Genomic DNA, 21,555 nt, shown 5'->3' with positions numbered 1-21,555 from the left:
TGATCTGTGACCGTAATCTGGAGCTGCTAGCGGTGGGCATCAGACCCTATTACATCCCACGTGACTTTTCCCACGTCATCGCGCTCTGTGTTTACATTCCTCTGAGAGTGGAAGCACAGGCGGCTCTGGACACAATATACAACACAACCCCAGAACTACAGTCCAAGCACCCAGGGGCGTTCGTCATTATTTATGGGGATTTTAACCACGTATCCCTGGAAACCACTCTGCCCACCTTTCACCAATACCACAACCTCATACACCTGCAGCCTAGCTACACCCCTCTTGTGAAGAGGCAGGCGGCCACCACCAGACAGGTCAGGAGATGGTCTGCTGGAGCTGAGGAGGCCCTCAGAGACTGCTTTGAGTGCACGGACTGGAGTGAACTGATTGGGTCTCATGGGGATGACACTGAGGGAGCTGTGGGCTGCATGACGGACTATATGAACTTCAGTGTGGACTTGGTGGTGCCTGTCAGAACTGTCAGGAGCTTCTCAAACAACAAACCCTGGGTTACCAGGGAAGTTAAGGCAGTTCTGAACAGGAAGAAGAGGGCTTTCAGGAGCAATGATCGGGAGGAGATGAAAAAGGTCCAACAGGAACTAAAAGTCTGCATGAAGGAGGCCATGAAGCACACGGGGAGAAACTAGAGCAGAAGTTGAAGGAAAACAACCTGCGTGAGGTCTGGAACACCATGAAGGCTATGAATGGATCCAGCAGAAAAGAGAGCGGTGTGACAGGCGGGAGTCAGGAGAGAGTCGATGAACTCAATGGTTTCTTCAACCGGTTCAGCTCCCCCCAGGCTAACCCCCATGCTGCCTGCTTCCCGGTGCTGCAGTGTCCCACCGATCTCCTCAACCATCTTGTTTCTGTTCCCCCTCCTGCTGCCCCTCCTGCTGCCCCCCCCCCTTTGCCCCCATCTCAGTCATCAAATCCCGACGATCACCCCTTTTCCATCACTGCGGATCAAGTGAGCAGGGACCTGAGAAGGCTCCACCCCAGGAAGGCAGCTGGCCCAGACCGAGTGAGTCCACGGCTCCTTAAGGGCTGTGCTGCAGAACTGGGAGAACCCCTACAGCAGGTTTATAACCTGAGCCTGCAGCTGGGGAGGGTCCCATCACTGTGGAAAACATCATGCATTGTTCCTGTGCCCAAGAAGAGTCGCCCCAGTGAGCTGAATGACTACAGGCCGGACTACAGGCCCTTACATCTCATGTCATGAAGACGCTGGAGCGGCTGGTCTTGCAGCGCCTGCGACCCCAGGTGCAGGGGGATGAGGACCCTCTCCAGTTCGCCTACCAACCAAAAGTAGGAGTTGAGGACGCCGTCCTGTATCTCCTACATCGGGCCCTCTCCTACCTGGACACAGGGGGCTGTGCTGTGAGAATGCTCTTTTTTGACTTCTCCAGCGCTTTTAATACAATCCAGCCCCTCCTTCTCCAGCAGAAGCTCCTCTCCTTTGGTTTGAACCTCCAACTGGAGTCATAGATAACAGACTTTCTGACCAACAGGCCACAATTTGTCAGAATGGGGAGTTGCAGTTCATCCATGCTGACTGGCAGCACGGGGGCTCCACAGGGCACAGTGCTCTCACCTCTCCTCTTTACCCTCTACACCACTGACTTCCACTACAACTCTGATGCATGCCACATTCAAAAGTTCTCGGATGACACAGCAAGTGTGGCATGTATCAGAGAGGGTGAGGAGGGGGAGTACAGCCAGCTGGTGGAGGACTTTGTGCACTGGAGCCAACGAAACTGCCTCCACCTGAACACATCCAAGACAGAGGAGATGGTGCTGGACTTCCGACGAACACCTGCTGCAGTTTAGCCCATCCTCATTGGTGGAGCAGAGGTGGAGGTAGTGGATAGCTACAAATACCTTGGAGTCCTCCTGGACAATAAGCTGAACTGCTGAACTGGTCGGCAAACATGGACTCCATTTATAGGAAGGGGCAGAGCAGGTTGTACTTCGTGAAAAGACTCGCCTCTTTTAATGTCTGCTCAGATCTCCTTTTAAGTTTTATCAGTCTATTGTTTTAAGTGCCCTGTCTTATGCGGTGGTGTGTTGGGGGGGTGCGCGAACAAAAAGGACATAAAAAAACTGAATCGTCTGACCAGGAGGGCAGGCTGTGTGGTGGGGCGGAGCCTGGAGACAGTGGAGGTGGTGGCAGAGCGGAGGATGCTGTCCAAACTGGACAGCATCATGAAGAACACTGGTCACCCCCTACATGGACTCTTCACTGACCAGAGGAGCGTACTCAGCGACCGCCTTCGCTCTCTGCCATGCTCCACAGAAAGACTCAGGAAGTCCTTTGCACCGAGTGTAATTAGACTGTTCAATGCTGCTGGGAGGGGAGGGGGCATGAGGAGGAGTCACTAAACGGGCATCTACTTTTTACCATTTTTATGCTTTTACGTACTTTTATTTTGTTTTTATTGCTATAATATTTTTATTCCTTTTATTCTGTTTTTAGCGAGTGTGATTATTTTATGATTTTTTATTACTCATCTACTTTTTAAACTGTCCGTCCGTCCGTCCGTCCGTCCGTCCGTCCGTCCGACCGACCGACCGACCGACCGACATTATCAATTGTTTATGTCATGTTGATCAAAATGTATTATATAGTTCACTGTGCAATAGTCTTACTCCTCAAAACACCTAGTCATTAGTTCATCGTATAAGTCATTAACTGCAAAATGGTTGACCAAGTTGTCATAATGTGACAAACATATTTCACTGCATTGCAAGAGAGGATATTCGCTGTGATGTGGATGAGAATTTGTGGCCTAACATACAGGAACGACAAGAGGTGTAGGAAGACCACACCAATACCTACTGCACTGCCTGTACTGTAGGACAGAATATTGTCCTCTTTTTTTCCCTTTGTGTTACTGTTTGCAGTGGTTTTTTTCTATGTTGGTATGACATGGTCTGTCAACAAATTACAATATGAACAATAAAAGTGTAAATGTGAATCTTGTCCAGTCTCTTGCAATCAAACAAAAAAGGTGTAACTTCCATTTTACAATAATTGTCATCCAAACTTTAGCCATAGTTTCCATCAGAACCTCCCTCTAAAGTACACAGTTATATTGACAACATGACTAAGTCATTTGTCTGTCTTGTTCGTAGACAATGACATTCTGATGGCACTGACATGTTCAATGACATAAAGACTTAGTTTGGAGAGATGAACTAAAGATTTTGAGCAAGTTACAGGCTTTTGCAAGAAATCCATAGTGTTTTGCTGTTTGTACAAATTGTTTGAGAAATGCACACACGTATTTGCAAACTTCAATTCTGATCTGAGAATTGTACTAAAGCGACTGAGAAAAATTGTAATTTTTCTCTAAGAGTTCTGGTAAATCGCCTGTCCGTCCTGGGGGAGGATCCCTCCTTCATGTGGACCCCCCTGAGGTTTCTTCTTTTTCCCAGAATCCGTTTTTCAAGAGTTTCTCCTTAGAAGGAGGGTCTAAGGCCAGGAATGTCCAGTTTAGTTTAGTCTGTTTAGTTCGGTTTAGTATTATCCCATTGGATTCTATATATTCATGATCCTTTTAGATTCTATGTTTACTTTACAATTACCGGTATGAAGCCCATTGAGACGACTGTTGTGAGTTTGGGCTATAGAAAAAAAATGGAATTGAATGATGTAAACATTTAGTTGGTTGTGGGGAAAAGTACAGTTAAGAGTGTAAAGGCAGATCCTTAGACCTGAATAGCCTTTTTACTGAAATCCTCCTTTTGATCACGTATAAAATAAAGAATCCTCCATTTCTTTGCTCTTGTTCTGTCCTTCAATCTGTCAGCTGCTGTGACAGAAACACAGATACAGATTTTCCTGAGTGGAAGCAGGAATCTTCAAAATGAAAAGGGAACGTTTGTACTTAATCTGTGCATTATCTGTGCAGAATAAGGGGGGGGGGGCAGGATGATTCCTTTTAAACTAAAAGAAAAATAAAAACAACATAAACTTTTTTAGAAAATAACGATTAGAGCTTTAGAGAAAAGTTTTTGCAGCTCACATTGCTTCATTTTCAGTTTAGTTTGTGACAGAAATGCTTTTTCTTATCTGGAAAACTGTTGCATCATGGTCCTTCAGCTCCTTTCAAAATAAAACTCTGTTCAACATAGGATCATCCTGATGCAGCAAATGTTCTCTGATGAAAAATGTCAACAAGTCAGAAATAACATTTTCTATCAGTCCAGCTTTAAGTCTACTGTGGTGAACCGTCATCCTTTTTCCTACTTCCTGCTGCTGTTGAGCTGAATAGAAACAGGACTTCATTGTTTCTGGATCCAATAAAAACTCTATCAAGTTTAAATACAAATCTAGATTTTTAGCACTTCCTTCATGAAAACTGATGGATTTTCTGTCTTTTTGTCTCATTTTAGTGGCAGAAATATCCCTTCATAGTTCCAGAGTCTGTCTTAAATTCATTCTAAAGAACTTCTGACTGTTGTTGCTAAAACACAACATTTGATGATAACCATGAGAACTCTGGACTTTGTCTCTTTCAGGATCTTTGACTGACAGTAAAACAATTAAATGTTTCTGAGTTGCAGTAAATCTTCTGGGAAATCCCAGACTGTCCTGGACTCTGGTCCTGAAATCCCTCCTCCTGATGACAAAACCTTTGAAAGTTCAGAGTCTGGAAGGGAAACGAGCTGTGAGGAAACCTTCAGCAGAAAGAACTGCAGCTTCTTCAACTGGAACTCTGCAGCAAAATGAACAGGAAGGATCTGGATGAAGAAAGCTTCTGCTGTTCCATCTGTCTGGATCTGCTGAAGGATCCGGTGACTATTCCCTGTGGACACAGCTACTGCATGAAGTGTCTTCAAGGATTGTGGGATGCAGAGGAGAAAGTCCCCAGCTGTCCTCAGTGCAGGAAGACCTTCACACCGAGGCCTGTTCTGGTGATAAATGTCATGTTAGCAGCTTTAGTGGAGCAGCTGAAGAAGACCGGACTCCAAGCTGCTCCTGCTGGTCTCTGCTATGCTGGACCTGAAGATGTGGTCTGTGACGTCTGCACTGGAAGAAAACTGAAAGCCATCAAGTCCTGCTTGAGCTGTCTGGCCTCTTACTGTGAGGAACACCTCCAGCCTCATTTGAAAGCAGCTGCATGGAAGAAACACAAGCTGGTGGAACCCTCCAAGAAGCTGCAGGAGAACATCTGCTCCCGTCATGATGAGGTGATGAAGATGTTCTGTCGCACTGATCAGAAGAGCATCTGTTATCTCTGCTCTGTGGAAGAACACAGAGGCCACGACACAGTCTCAGCTGCAGCAGAAAGGACTGAGAAGCAGAGAGAGCTGGAGGAGAGTCAGCAACAAATCCAGCAGAGAATCCAGGACAGAGAGAAGGAGGTGAAGCTGCTCCAACGGGAGGTGGAGGCCATCAATCACTCTGCTGATCAAACAGTGAAGGACAGTGAGAAGATCTTCACTCAGATGATCCGTCTCCTCCAGAAAAGAAGCCGTGATGTGGAGCAGCAGATCAGATCCCAGCAGCAAACTGAAGTGAGGCGAGTCAAAGGTCTTCAGGAGGAGCTGGAGCAGGACATGGCTGAGCTGAAGAGGAGAGACGCTGAGCTGAAGCAGCTCTGGCTCACAGAGGATCACAGCCACTTTCTGCTCAACTACCCCTCACTGCCCCCACTCAGTGAGTCCACCCCCTCAGCCAGCATCCATGTCCGTCCTCTGACATACTTTGAGGATGTGACAGCAGCTGTGTCAGAGCTCAGAGACAAACTGCAGGACATTCTGAGAGAGGAATGGACAAACATCTCACTGACAGTCTCTCATGTGGACGTTTTACTGTCAGAACCAGAACCAGAACCAAAGAGCAGAGCTGACATCCTCAGATATTCACGTCAAATCACAATGGATCCAAACACAGCAAACAGACAACTGTTACTGTCAGAGGAGAACAGAAAGGTGACAGCGATGGAAGAACCTCAGTCTGTTTCTGATCATCCAGACAGATTTACTGATTGGTTTCAGGTTCTGAGTAGAGAGAGTCTGACTGGACGTTGTTACTGGGAGGTGGAGAGGAGAGGAGAATATGTCAAAGTAGCAGTCGCATACAAGAACATCAGCAGATCTAGTAGCAAAGGTATACTTGGTTATAATGATAAGTCTTGGGCATTAGATTGTTTTTCAGACAGTTTCTCATTTGTCCACAACAACATAAGAACCTCCATCTCAGCTCGTGTTCCCTCCAGAGTAGGAGTGTACCTGGATCACAGAGCAGGTGTTCTGTCCTTCTACAGCGTCTCTGAAAGCATGACTCTCCTCCACAGAGTCCAGACCACTTTCACTCAGCCGCTCCATGCTGGACTGTTGGTGTGTTTAGGATCCACAGCAGAGTTGTGTAAAGTGAAGTAGTTCCTTAAAGAAGTGAAATGTTTGTTTTCAGTGATTTCTCTGCTTTGGATCATCTACAACTAAACGTTTGAACTGTTCAGATTCTGTGGAGTCATGTTTGGAGTCAGAAATGGAGAGAAATGAAAATCTCTAGAATGTGGATTGGAGACATTTTGGAACATGAATGTCAAACTTTTGGGAGTCCAATCTGTTTTCTTGTGGTTTCTTTGAATTCCAAAGTCTGAGTCAGTCTGAGTCCTTTTAGCTTCATTATTGCTAGGATTATTAGCAAGTGTCTGTTTGCTCACAAGTTTCTAAATATGTTGGCCAGAGCTTTATTGGTGCTTGAACGGACCTGGAAGAAGGGTTAGGATGAGGCTAATGCGTGCTAACAACAACATTTAGCGTAGGATGCACTAAAAATTTAAACTGATGAAATTTATTGATGAAAATAAAACAATAGATCCAAATCTTAGTCATAATGTAGCAGCCCGTGCTGTGTTCTGTGTTTGTGTATTTACGGTAGTGGGACTGTAGGCCTGTGTTCCTCTGTGCAACACTTCTAATAAAGAGACCTGTGGAGTGAACAGACGTGTGTCTGAGCGCCATGATTTCAGTCAGACAACTCTTGCAGTAAGAAATATTTATTTGACATTTTCCACATTCTTTAAGTTGGCATTCACATATTTTCGTTTGGCATAAGGCTCCGTTCAATTCCATGAGAAATTTCCATAACACTTTCGGGTAACAAAACCCCCAACACTAAAATCATCCAGAAGAAGAAAAATGTCAATGTATAATCAGTGTGTAATAAAATGGGCTGTGTTTTCGGCAGCATTCCATTTTCATTTCATTTCCTAGTATGACTGCTATGTGTGACCCGGCACCATTGACCGTTGGGCCGCCCCCGTTCGAGTACAGCGCCACGAAGGGAACATGCTAACTAGTGGATCTGCTATGTGTGACCCGGCACCATTGACCGTTGGGCCGCCCCCGTTCGAGTACAGCGCCACGAAGGGAACATGCTATCTAGTGGATCTGCTATGTGTGACCCGGCACCATTGACCGTAGGGTCGCTCCTGTTCGTGGAAACCACTAGAGGAACATACTATCTGAAAGAGAGAGGGAAAGAAATAAAAGGGGAGCCAACATTAAATTACTCATACCTGATCTTAGAACGTAAGCTCATTTCCGCAAAACGCTGTGCAGAACTATAATTTAAACCGCCAAACAACCCGTATGAGACACTAACTTAACATCCAATCCAAAGCTTCCGATGGCGTATTATGACATGCTTAACAGCCATTATTCAAACTTCTATTAAACTACGAACAAGCTTGATGGCCATAAACTTCTTCCATTTTGGCAACTATATATACACACGCGCTTAAGTAACATCCATTATTTCGAAGCTCCCAACGACAGTACCACGAACGAGCTTACTAGCCATAATTTTCTCCATTTGACATACCAATTATAAGCGCTCAAGGAACATCCATTTAATTGAGGTTCCATCCAAATATTAAGAACGAGTTCAACGCCCATAATTACTATGCTTCATTGGCATACTATAAACAAATGAACTTAAGAATCAGATTCGAGCTCCGCGCATACTATGATACAACTTAGAACATCCTAAATTTTTAGGCTTCCACCTGGCTATAATTTTCTTTTAACATCTGTAATCGAATAATTTACATTCATTCTGCGGTTGACATTGATTAATTAATTCAGTCAGAAGTGTCATTGGAATGCAGAGGAGGTCCACCGCCCCTTCACTTTCAGTGCAGCAATAGGTACGTCGAGCAGTCATCGTTGCAGCACTAGATCAAGGAATGCATGGGTGACATCATTTCCTGGAAACGGAGAAGCTGATCGGGGCGTAGGGGTTCGCAAGCTCAGGATGCGATGCATAGATAAAACAAAGCAGTATTAGTCTTGACAAGAATATATAAATAACCCAGAAACTGATCAGTTTCAAAATGATTGAGATAAATTAAATAACAGTGCTTTTAAAGAACAAATCTGAGAAAGTGAAATTTAGTAGATAGTTAAGGTAAAGACCCATTGTGGATTCATCGCACCCTAGAAACCACCATAATTACAAATTCCAACAGTGAAATGATAGTGAAATATATAACCTGCAAGAAATCTAAACACCAATTTTTATATAATCAAATGATAAGAAAAGTAACCTTTGACAGTTTCAGAGGGACGCACCTTCAGGAGGCCATTGAGGAGTAAGTGATGGGAAGAGTAGCCAAGGAGATTTGTAGATGAGGAAGGTCAACATCCCACGTAGCAAAGGATTACAGCTCAGCTGGATTTTATATTAGTGGTTCTCAAATTGGTGGACAACAAAGTACAGACTACTAAAATTTTAATTAGCCAAGGGCGTCTGAATACTGCAAAAGAGAACTTGAGAGCCATGAGGGATCATAGGTTTTGATAGTATTTTTGCTAGACTGAACCTTAAGCATTTAGAGGCGGAGTAAAACAAGCCTCTAAATGGAGAAGCATCTAGCCGAGTGTCATCTGCTTAAGCAGGGCAGATAGAAGACTGACTTGTGGACACAAGATTTAACACTTGAACTAAGCTTAGAGCGCATGCGATATATTTCCTACGTTCAGGGTAGAAGTTGCTCAAGGTGTTATTTAAACATTAACCAAGTCAACCGATGACACAATACTATCATTCAATATTGAAACAGCCTTAATATAATCTCCAAGGATTAAATAACCGGACGACCCCTTAAAACCTTTAGAGCTGTGGATTCTGGCGGCCGGACAAACACAAACCACTCTTCTTAAATCCTTTTCCCCCAAACCAGTAGGCGCAGACTCAGAACAACAAGTGGAGGGAGCCTGAAGATACGTCAGTCATCATAATTAAACCACTACAAGCATAGAGAGGGAAAGATCAAACGCAAAAAAACACAAAAATCCAAAACAGGAACACGGGGCCCAGGATCGAACTACCCAGAACAAGAACACAAGATGAACGGATGACCATAGGACCAAAGCTACAGCAAATGTCAGGTGGCCCAATCATTGACAAATCATATTCAACCAAAATTTGAACAAACGACATGCTGCACAAAAGCTAGAGATGACATAATGGGGAGAGACAAGCATCAATGAACCACCCAAATCCATAGAAGAAAAATAAATCCGGATGGGTGGAGAACCATACATAGACAACGTGGAAACCCAGATTTGAAAATAAAGTTTTTTCCACAGAGATTCAAAGACCAGGGATACAGAGGAAAGTTGGCCACCAAGAAATCATCAATAACATGCAAAATGAAGGGCACCCATCGCCTAGTAATATCCAGGACAGGGCTTCAGATAATAAAGTCGATTTTATGAGGACTGCCACGACAGCGGAAAGGTAAACCGACAAATACTTCCAGCGCCAACCGAAGGCCAAGAGACGCCACTGAGAGGCATAGAGGCAGAACAGTGAGACCATCAGTGATAAGTCATCCTCAGCCTTATATCGCTTTCAGAGGAAAATCGTGGAGACAGCATGGGCAGCTGAAGAAAATATATACCAATCCTGAAGGCGCATGGGGAACCAGGCCACTGATGCCCAGAAGATGAACTGCGAGGCGCTAACAGGTCCAGATCAAGAACGTCAACCTGAAAACTTCCCAGGGGCCACCCTCAGTGGAAAACGATGCCCCGGAAGAATCCATCACATAGCCCCCACAAACCTCCAAACCAGAGAGAGAATAACAAATCAACTGTCCAGCCGAGAAAACAAGGCCGCGACGAGACCAACACACACACCAATGCGGCCGACGCAAGTCCCTGAGCCAGGGCAGGACCCACTGGGGTACACAGAGCAGGGAAAAACTGGCGGAAGGTGCGGGGGCAACGAACGAGGATCACTAAGTGAATAAAATGAGCCATGGACGCTGCATAAGAGAGACCAATCATAGGGAAAATGTCCACAGAGCAGAGACGGGTCCAAGAGACACTGATTCACATTCTGACTAACCAGCAGCTACAACAACAAAGAAAATAAACAGAAGAACTGCCATAATAAGAAAGCCAGCATCGAATTAAAAACAGTCAAGATTCACACTCAGCTCCCAAAGAACAAAACAGCAACAGAAAAAAAAATGCTAAAATCCACAAAAATTCAGCCAGCATGAGAAACCTGTCCAAACGAGGACCGCCAGCCTTCACAACCACAGAAGAGACCCCACGACCCCTGAAACAATAACCGGACGACGCCGAACTACGCAGCAGAAAAGGAATCAGAAGTGCATCATGAAGGACCATGAGTCAAAACTACAATTCCCAGGGTCCTTAGGGGTGTGACGTCACCGAAGTAAACAGGAAGCAAAACGCAGCCTTAGAAAACTACACGGGAAAGAACCGCATGATGCTCACCGTAGATAATTGGGGTGACCACGGCAGACGAGAAGACCCGGACTGCTCCTGATCGGGGGGCACGGACATCCCGAACATCGCGGAAAGCACACCCCCTGCAGATGCACGCGACCGCGGCGAAACGAACGCGCTGTGCGCCGTCAGCCGCCCGCTGATCGCCGCAAAAAGAGAGCAGACGCGGCGAAACGAAAACCCCACATCAGAAAAATGGGGATCATCCATCCGAAGGACGGGGGGAACACAGCAAGAAGCCGAAAGAGAAAGAGACCCGCGGGCTCGGAGACCGGCGAAGAATGAGCGCTGAAGGTAAGAAAGAGAATGAACGACTGCGCACCTGGGCTTAAATAGGACGCTGAGCAGGTGAGTTAATTGACTGAACCGCCCTAGGGGAGTAACCTGTAAAACACTGCAGCGAGTATCTGCCCGAAATACGATAAATCGTCATTTCATTCACGTCTCTGACTCTGAACCCTGGGAGACCAGCTACAGTCATAAAGTGAAACTTCCAGCTGGACGGAGTCGGAGCTCAGACGTTTTTTCTGCTGCAGACATTTTAGCCCTTGTGCTATCTTAGATGACCCCCCCCCCTTCCATTGAGGTGTTCTCCCTACCATGACAAAGGTGGATAAAGGGGAAAGATTTCATGTAATCCATGGACACCAGTGAAGATCACAAATCATTGAAGAAAAAAGGTTCAGAGCACTGTCTAATGGGTCTAGATGACCCCACTCCCAACGTTAAAGTGTCTAGGATAGCACAAGGGTTACACGTTAACTCAGATTGACCTTTCTACCTTTATAGAAACAGTTTTGTGTGTTTGTTCATCCCAACAAGGATTAGGCGGTTTTACAACACTGTCGTGAGCTGATAAGGGACACTGTTTGAACTTAGAATCCACCAAATGGGTCATTATATGACACCCCCTAATGAACCTTTCTCTTTGTCTTGAAATTGTGACCTCCCACTTGAATTCTTAATAAAGGCAGCACAGGGAGAGGCAGTTCTTTAAGAAGAGAAGTGTGGTGGTTGTCTTCCGTCACACTGGCTTCTTCTCCCTCGTGCATGACAAACTTGATTCTTGTTGTGGTTTGTTGTTTCTAATTGTGTTTTTCTTTAATGTCTAGATGCATTTATCTGACATTCTTCAAACAGATGAATATCTCACATTTCCTTTTTTATTGTTTATGCATAACCGTGTGGCTCATCTTTGTGATCACCGTCTCTGAGCTTTTTCAGTTTCAACTGTCCGTCTTTTTTCGGTCATCCATCCGTTTCCAGGCAACAGAAATCCAGAGTCCATTAATTGTGCTCTGCCTTTGACTGAAGAGCAGAAAAATGGGCTTTAATGTGCCACTCAGCCCAGCATCTCAACCATGATCCTACCGCTGACGTCAGGGCGTCGTCACGGTTACAGCATCTTATTTGCATCCAGACCCAGCCGCTGACACAGCAACACTTCAGCAGAACTTTACTTTGGTTTTTAAAAGTCTCAAACATTCTTTTCTTTCTTTTTATGATATATTTTCATCTTATTTGACTGTAAATGTAGACATTCATGACATTCTGGAGTCCATTGCTGTGCTCACTCTTCTGCTCTGGGACATAGAACCAGGCCTGCTGGCAACTGCAACGTGACTAAAGTATGACTTTGGTTGTGCAACGAAACCATGAGAACAGTGAGACCTTCATAGTGTCTGGGAAGGGTCTTTTTTTATACATTTATTTGTTAACCCTTGTACTATCGTAGGCACTTTAACATTGGGAGTTGGGTCATCTATCTCAGTGTTTTTCAACCTTTTTTGAGCCACGACACACTTAAACCTTGAAAAAAATCCTGCGGCACACCAGCATCCAAAATGGAAAGAAGGAGAAACTCATAGTCTGTATTGATCTACAGTTCCTCCACAATCTCACGTGCATTTTAGTGATAATTGTGGCAGAAAAAGCTGGAACGGGCAGCTGTCTTTTTCTAAAAGATGTAATTAAAGTTAAATTAGAAGATTTAAAACTGTTTGATGTGTCTTTTTTGTGGTATAAGACATTTAACAACAGATCTCATTGTGTGTTGAGACGCTGTCACTTTAACCCAATGCATCATGGGAGATGTAGTGATGCAGACAGACTCTCTTCTCTGAGCTTCATGGTTTTGTTCTCTTGTTCCACGGTCTGACACCGGATTCTGTGGGAAGCTACACCGCTAAAGACGAGCTTTAGATGGTATTTTTGTTGAAACTTATGAGCAGAATCAGAACAAGGAAGTGAAGACTTTAACCACTTCTGATTGGTCAGACTGATGACGTGTGATTGAGCCTTCAAGAATGATTGGTGGAGACAGTAAAAGGGGCGGGACTTTTCCTAAAACAGCTGTAGCTGTTCTAAATCGTGGTACCGTCATTCTTATCAAAATGTCTTTAATAGAATCAAATAAACACAAAGAAAAAAGTATTTTATGATCTTTCATATTCTAACTACTCAGTGTTTTATCAGGAACTGTTTGGATGAACACAGAGCTGATATCCTGGAACCTTTTTTCTTCAATGATTTGTGATCTTCACTGGTGTCCATGGATTACATGAAATCTTTCCACCTTTATCCACCTTTGTCATGGTAGGGAGAACACCTCAATGGAAGGGGAACTGCAGGAGAGTGTTTTATAAAGATTTTAAACAGAAAATTCTTTCATTTCTCTTTTTGGTTCATTACCATTTCAGTCAAATCTATATTATAACCCTTGTGCAATCCTATGGGGTCCAGATAACCCGATCCAGGATGAAAGGCGCTGCACAGATAAATAAAGTTTGATGTCGAAGAGCGTTTATAGATTTTTACCATAGTTTCTTTTTTTCCATTAAATATATGTTTTCTGTTATAAACAACTTTCATGCTGACTTTTTTTCAAATAACGTTTTCATTGCCAAAAACAGAAAGTGTTACATTTATTGTTTTATACGACATGTTTTCATACAGACTCAATTCATCATGTTCCAGAACCCAAATGCAACTTCTTTTTCAGACTTTTCTTCCATTTTTGCTTCTTTGTATGTTGCTAGGCGATGACATCCCAGCTGTGCTGACAGAACACAGCAGCGTGTAGAAGTCACGGCCATTTCAGAGCAGCAGAGGAGCTGCTCTCCGCCCACCGGCTCATGTTTGCATCATGTTCAGCCTGTGTGTGATCCACCCAGGTGGGACGTGAGGACCTCCAGCTGGAAGCAGGAACCTCCAGATCAGGGCTTCCTGCTGGAAGCAGGAACCTCCAGATGAGGACTTCCTGCTGGAAGCAGGAACCTCCAGATGAGGACTTCCTGCTGGAAGCAGGAACCTCCAGATGAGGACTTCCTGCTGGAAGCAGGAACCTCCAGATGAGGACTTCCTGCTGGAAGCAGGAACCTCCAGATGAGGACTTCCTGCTGGGAGCTTCTGCTGTGAACAGCAGCTGCATAAGTCAGTTCAAACTCTCTGAACGTCTTCAAGACACCCGTCAGCTCTTCAGGAGGAGCGTTTCCCCTCCGTCTCCTCTTCTACCCGTCTCTATGAGCCTCCATGGTGTCTTTGAGTTCAGCTCATTCACAGACGTTGTTAGCAACCGCTTGGTCTGTAGAGATTCATTCGGGATCCTGTGTGCTCCGAGTTTCCTTCCTGGCACACGACGTCAGAGAGCCGAGAACAGACGGAGGACTCGGCGTGTCTCCAGTGTCGTTCTGAGCAGTTCCAGAGCAGACGCAGACGCAGACGCACAATCAGCAAACTTTGGTTCTAAAACAGACGACCCCAAACACTTAGAGCAGGGCTTCTCATTTGTAGTGGAGGGCCAAATTAGGAACTCAACTTTAGACTGGGGGCCAATTCTGGTTAAGAAAGAAGGATAAACAGGAAAAGGTAGTTTTTAACAACTTTAATGACCAAGTGTCATTTCTACAGTTACCCAGACCCTCCAGATGTTTTCCTGGAGGTTGCTGTCCAGATCTTCTACTCGTCTAGTAGTTGTATCATTTGACAGAATTTCTTTTGCTCTGGACAAACAATGTCAGCTGCTTTCAGCAAACGTTCATTTTACAAATTCCCCGTCGCTGAAGGGCTAGCAGCGCTGGGCCATTTTTGTAAACATCTGCTGTGCAGGACAGCCTCGTTGGAGTTGTTGGAGCTAAATGTTGCGCTCATCACCGGTAAATTTCTCATAGTTTGTATGATTTGGAACATAGTGGTGATTTATATTGAATTCATTGAGCACTGCCCATGAGGTACGACCAAGTAAGCATTTGTCCACTTAGCTTGAAAGTGTCTTTTCAGTCTGACAACTCATGCAGTAAAGAAGATTTATTCCATGTTTCTTTTAGTTTGGCATAAAGCTCCTTTCAGATCCATAAAACAAAGATCTCCATAGAAAACTTTGGGTATTAATCTACCCCTAATGGAGCTCACAGGTGGAAGCCGGGGAGGAGGGGGGTGGGGGGTGACGAACGCAGAGCTCGCGGAAATGGAAGAAGGGGGATTGGACCACACCTGGTTCTTTAGTAGGACCCTGTACAGGTGAGTTGATTAGACTGAACCGCCTGCAGGGAGGAGTCACCAGGTAAACGCACTGCTCGAGTTTCCAACCTGAAATACCCCCAGGGTCATTCATTTCTTGTTGCCAACAACGTTTTTCCTCAAAGGAACCTGCTCTGGCTCTCTTTTACTGATGACCACAAAAAATGTCCCCACGGGCCGCACTTTGAGAACCCCTGTGTTGGACCCTTTCCTCTGGTTCAGTGAGGTTTTCAGATCTTCGTTTTTGTTAAACCTGACGGTAAACAAGGCAGAAAGGAATTTTCATAACATGTCTCATCATCCACTGGAACTCCAGGAAAAACATTATATACTTATGATGTCATACAAATGGGGGGGTTTCTAACAAAAAACGGCTCTGGGAGTCGTCCCTTTGTGACACATGGGGCTCCTGTCAGTCTGATAAAACAGAAGAGAAAATGAATCAATAAGGCTTTTCTTTGGTGGACCTCCTCCATCTTTTTTCATACTGAATGTTAAACGCTTGACCAGGTTCTAAGGTGGAACCATTGTCAGCATGTAGAGAAAGAATCCATGAAAATGACACCTGCGTGATTGAGGCCGTGTCCCACAGTCCCTACATACGTTTGGCACGGATGTAAACTGGTCAGACGTGAATCTACGTGGAAAAAGTCAGAAAGTTGTGGTCTTTAGGTGAAATGTTCACAGATGGATCAGGAATGAACCACGTTAAAACCCCAGAAGAAGTAGGAATAAACACGCTAAGAACACGTAAACCAACGTAGAACATGAAGCGTGTGATTATTGTGATGTTTATCTGTAATTCATCAGTGATTCATGCATCAATGATGTCATCTGAACGTGATCTGTGCGCCGTATACGTGATCTAAAAGTTACACATCAGTGGTTCATGCATGAAAAGTCTGTTAGACAAACGTGGAACGCTCCTGGAAAGACACAAAAATCACGCACAACTGGGTAAGATTTACACAATAATTGTGTATAAACTATGTAGAATACACATAATCTGTATAATTTTCAACCGACCAAAAATTCTGAACATCTCTAAACTGAATCCACTTAAAGACCCGTCGGCTGAAACCCTCAACAGACATCTGAGCATGCAAGAAATGAGGAAAATGCATAAAATGCACGTAGTGGCAGTTTGATACGACCTTTAGATACTTTAAAACTATTGAAGATTAAAGCAGTTGTGTGTTATTTCACAACAAACACCATGTGTGAACACAAGGCTGTCCCTCAGCGTGCAGGACACACTAGCGGGAGGTCAAGAGCTTTTATCTTTGAATGACTCTTAGGGACGTGTCAGGGTTCCAGTTATTGACGTATAAAGGTGTTAAGTCTCTGTTTTCAACTGAAAACACTTTATTTTTCAGATGCGCTTGAGCAAACTTTTGCAAAGTACTTCCTAAAAGAGGAGATGAGTCTGGATGAAGTGACTCAGTTGAGAAAACCTCCAACAGAATCCAGAACCTCCATTCAGCTTAATATGACCTTTTTCTGTGATCTGCAGGCATGAAGACTCTGACAGAACAAGCAGGATTTCTCATTTCATCCTTGGATTAATCTGTCACATTCGTTTCAAAAGGGCCTCGTGGTTCAGAAGAACAGACAGTTTGGGGGGGGTGTGGCCAACAAGGAGGGAAAAGGACACGGATGCATCCCAAAGACTTGAATTTCTCTCACAGGAACGTTATGCATTTTGAATTCACAACAACAATAAAACATCCCATCACCGTGTCAAGCCAAAGGCCACAGAGCTCCAGTTTATGAGAACATTTTCATGATTTTAGGCAGTCAGAAGTGATTGATCTGTGAAACGTATTGAACAGGGATCCGTGTCTTTAGGGTAGGGAGGGGGGCTCTGTCGGCCCCCTGATGCATGCAAGCAGCTGGATTGTTAACAGCAGCTTTGATGGGAACGGAGCAAAGAGGGAAGAGCTTCCAAACGTCCTGTCAATCACAGCACGACGTTGTGTTTTTGCAGGGGATCACAAAACATGCAAACATTTACAAAAAGACATCATCATTCAGAAACATGGCTCAGTCTGGAACAAACACTGCTGTTCACCTCTCAGCATGTTCCCTCACGGCTCACCACAGCCAATCGGCTTTCACTGATGGTTTGGCAGAGTTTTATGCTGGATGCTCTTTCTGACACCACCCTGTACTTTATCCGGGCTGGGGACGGGCACAGGGAGACCCAGACTGATCAGGCTCATCACAACTCCTGGGCATTGAACGCTGGTTTCCATGCGCCGGTCCTACACACAGTTCAAGAAATCAACTGGGTTTGAGCTTCGTAGCTGCAGATCTCTTTCTTTTTCAATTCCTTCTTTTGTTGGCTGAACTTATGGGGAAAATATCCGCCATTTCTTCTTTTTTGCACTAAACATATATTTTTGGGATAAAAAAACAAAACTGTTCATAAATACTGATGATTTTGTATTATGTCAACAGTGAGATCACCTCATGAATCCAGTAGCAACAACATCATTTTATTAATAGTTTATGTGGATGATTTGTGACCAACATAAAAAAACTAGAGAGCAGCAGGTAGAGGGACCAGCTTTACTGTTCCCCAGCTCTTCCAGGTTATTCATTTAAAGGCCTTGAAGTGTCCACACTGCAAAAAGAAATGATGATTGTGCAAAACAAAGATGTGTGGTGAGCAAAAACTGTGTTTCAGCAGGTTTCCTCTGGGACAACCAAGCCCTGTGTTTGGACCGACTGCTTCCTCACTGGCATTCATTTCCATCCAAACCAGTCCTGCGTTTTGTCATTTTTGTGTTCTTAATACAAACTCATTTTCCAATCTGCTTTTCATTTCAGCCACTTTTGAGTTCATTTAAGGGGACAGACGTCCAGCACATTTAGGGGAAGCAACAGTGGAAAATGAACACTTGAGGGAGAAAAGGCTCTTCCTTTTCTAGGAGCCATTGTCCGAGGAGACAGAGTTCCTCCCAAAGTCGAGCTCAACATGCAGCACAACTGCTTTCAGAAGCACAAATGGATTCCTGTGAGTCTGCTGTGTTTGCTGTGATGTAAGAAGCAGCTCAGGTAGAATGTCTGAGGCAAAATGAAGCAGATTTTCCTCCAATTCAAACACTTTCTGAACTGCTTCTGCTTCTGTGAGTCACTGATCTTTAAGGTCAGGAAGTACAGAAATTCAGCTTTCAGCTGCTCAGGCATCAGGAATTTCTGCTTCTGATCCTTTATTATTGTACAGGTGTAAGAAAATATGTGTGTGCGCATCAGTGGGAGTGTGCAAGTGTGTGTGCAGGTAAACACAGGAAAAGTCTATGCAAGCATAAATTTATCCCTGTGCTATCATAGATGACCCCCCCCCCTTCCATTGAGGTGTTCTTCCTACCATGACAAAGGTGGATAAAGGTGGAAAGATTTCATGTAATCCATGGACACCAGTGAAGATCACAAATCATTGAAGAAAAAAGGTTCAGAGCACTGTCTAGTGGGTCTAGATGACCCACAATCCCAACGTTAAAGTGCCTAGGATAGAACAAGGGATAAAATGATAAATCCTGGTCCACGCCACCAAGTGGTTCCTGAGTGTCTGCAGCTCACCGCTCCCCCAGGGGAGGGGTCAAATGCGGAGAACAAATGTTCCACACCTAGGTGTGTGACAGATAGTGGGACTCTAACTTTAACTTCAAATAAAACCCCAAGGTTTCTAACTGTGGAATTGGGGGCTATACTTATGTCATCCAGGGAGACTATCTGATCAGACAGAGCATCTCTGAGGTTTTTATAGTATAATGACCTCAGTTTTTTCTGGGTTCAAGAGGTCATTTATCTCCAAAAGGCCTAACAGAGTCATATGCAGGGGTTTTCTTTTCTTCTCTGTATTCATTTAGTTAACCTGCTTTGATTTCAGAAAGTGGGATTATCTATTGGCAAATGTCAAAGAAATGTCTTTGTTGTGTCTGTTTATGGTTTCAGTTGATCAGCTTCTATTTTCAAAGTGTTCCTTGAATTAAGATTCTGTTGTTTTCAGACCAAATGTTCTGTTCTGGTTTGATCTGCATGGTTTGTGGAACGTGAACACTTTAAATGACTTTAATGGTTATATTTAGAGTATAGTCCATGAATTCTGTCCCTGAAGGACCTGAAAGCAGTGACAGGGCGTCTTTGGGACAGCGTCTTCCTCCATGATGGCGTTCCCACAGATCAGAGGGGAGTGTTTGCGTCCTGTGAAGCCAGAGCTTCAGCAAAACGCAGCAAATTGAAACAGAGGAAGCTAATTGTTGTGCGGCTGACAGGGACGGTTTGTTGTGACTCCCCCTCACAGCAAAGCTGACAGTCAGGAAGGATCAAGCTGCTGTCAGGCCGTCTGTGTTCAGCTGCTAAACGAGACGAGCTGCAGAGCTTCCCGCTCTGCCTGACAGCTCACTGCTGTTCACAGAAGCAGGAAAAGTCCTTCTTATCCAAATCAGATCTCAAACTGACACAAACATTTTAGCAGTGGAAGTAGATCTGTTGTCTTCACCACCGTAGTAATAAATACAAGACAAAGAAGCTAAACTGACTTCATTCTCTTTACATGAAATACAAACAATTTCATGTTTTATAGCTTTATATTCGTGATCTTCCTTCATTCTTCTGCTCTGGTATTATTGGGTTTCTTTTGCCTGCTTGAGTCTCCTTTGAACGGTTCCAAACTGCAGTTCTGCTCAAGCAAACAACAACAGCTGCTCACATCTGGATGTCTTCTTCCTCCTGAAACTCAGTTCTAGTTTTGGAGCATTTGTGTCGTTGAAAATGCTCCTATCCAGACGGAGTCTCTGTTCTCAGTCTGCAGACTGGAAACTCAGGATTTGCAAATCCAGCCAAAGGAAAGAACACAGAACTTTACAGATTTGTGGTTTTCTGCATGTAGTTTGGAGACCCAGCAACCACTGGGATAATAATAGATATAATAATAACAATAATAATAATAATAATGATTTGATTTGATTTAACCCTTGTGCTATCTTAGATGACCCCCCCCCCCTTCCATTGAGGTGTTCTCCCTACCATGACAAAGGTGGATAAAGGTGGAAAGATTTCATGTAATCCATGGACACCAGTGAAGATCACAAATCATTGAAGAAAAAAAGTTCAGAGCACTGTCTAGTGGGTCTAGATGACCCAACTCCCAACGTTAAAGTGCCTAGGATAGAATAAGGGTAAAAATGGTTTATTTCAAGCAATCAAATAAGAATCCTACACAACAACAATAAAATCATCAGTTATACATTCATACAAAGACCTATCAAACTGAGGATAATTAGACATCTTAATAAATGTTGCTTGAAAGGGAATGGAAGGAAGCGAATTTATATACCCCCCCCCCCCCCGTTATACCCATAACGGGGGGGGGGGTTATAACCCATACCCATAACCATTTTATTACATGATTTATCAATATCCAGTTCATATCTTTTATCAGACAGAATTAAGAATCCTGAAGTATCAATAGAGCACATGACAAAGATGAATTACTTAATTATTATGTAAAAAATAAGTATTTTAGAAATCAACATGGCAAATGCAGATCATTTATCTAAAATATATGCAGATTATTTTACTTATAAAATGATGTATATGATTAACAATAATACTATATCAGTTAAATAGACATAACACTGTTTCAAAAATCTTCATAGCATAAATTGATCAAGTATCAAAAGTTAAAAATATGTGCAAATGATGTTTCATAAGGAAAAATCATGAATCCATATTTGAAGTACGTAAGTGAAGTCATTTCATTAGATCAATCATTTTAACCATCTTCAATAATTGATTAAGCATCTTTTATTATCATTATAAGGTAATGCTGTGAAATCACAGGGTCCATATTCTGAGCATTGTCCAACGTTGGTTTTCCATCTTCTGCTGCCTGATTGACGGCCGTCTTTCTGGCGCTCAAAGGTCTTCCAGTGCGTCCGTCATTACTGAGGTACCTCAGCTGCCCTGGGGCAGAATGACAGGGGAAGGAAGCAATGGGCCACATTTTCTCAAAGAAACAGAACAGACCAATGGCTTCAGCTTAAAGACCACAAAACAGTGAGACGATGACAAAGATACATACGTGTGGATATGAAAGATCTTTTCTGTAGGGAGGATGATGAATGGCAGAGATGACATCATGACCAAACTGGTGTCTACGTTCAAACTGAGGAGATCAGGTTGGATGTTTGACACGCTGTAGTCACAGCATTAATGTTTGACTGTTCGACCTGAGTGGGAGTGTTG

General features: G+C 43.9%; 1 protein-coding gene across 1 annotated transcript; it reads left to right on the top strand.

Moving 5' to 3' along the window:
* The first annotated feature begins 4,432 nt into the window (after positions 1-4,432).
* Positions 4,433-6,593, top strand: LOC101159861 (tripartite motif-containing protein 16-like). Its single transcript, XM_023948895.1, has one exon. It carries the CDS (start codon positions 4,732-4,734, stop codon positions 6,388-6,390), a length of 1,659 nt encoding a protein of 552 aa, XP_023804663.1. The 5' UTR covers positions 4,433-4,731; the 3' UTR covers positions 6,391-6,593.
* The last annotated feature ends 14,962 nt before the right edge of the window (positions 6,594-21,555 follow it).

This window comes from Oryzias latipes, chromosome 18, assembly GCF_002234675.1.
Source record: "Oryzias latipes chromosome 18, ASM223467v1".
Classification (NCBI taxonomy): domain Eukaryota; kingdom Metazoa; phylum Chordata; class Actinopteri; order Beloniformes; family Adrianichthyidae; genus Oryzias; species Oryzias latipes.
The sequence above is the reverse complement of the archived record's forward strand: the minus strand, read 5'-3'. Positions and strand labels throughout refer to the sequence as shown.

Excerpts from the sequence above, each read along its gene's own strand:
- LOC101159861 (XM_023948895.1), top strand. The coding sequence starts at position 4,732 with ATGAACAGGAAGGATCTGGATGAAGAAAGCTTCTGCTGTTCCATCTGT.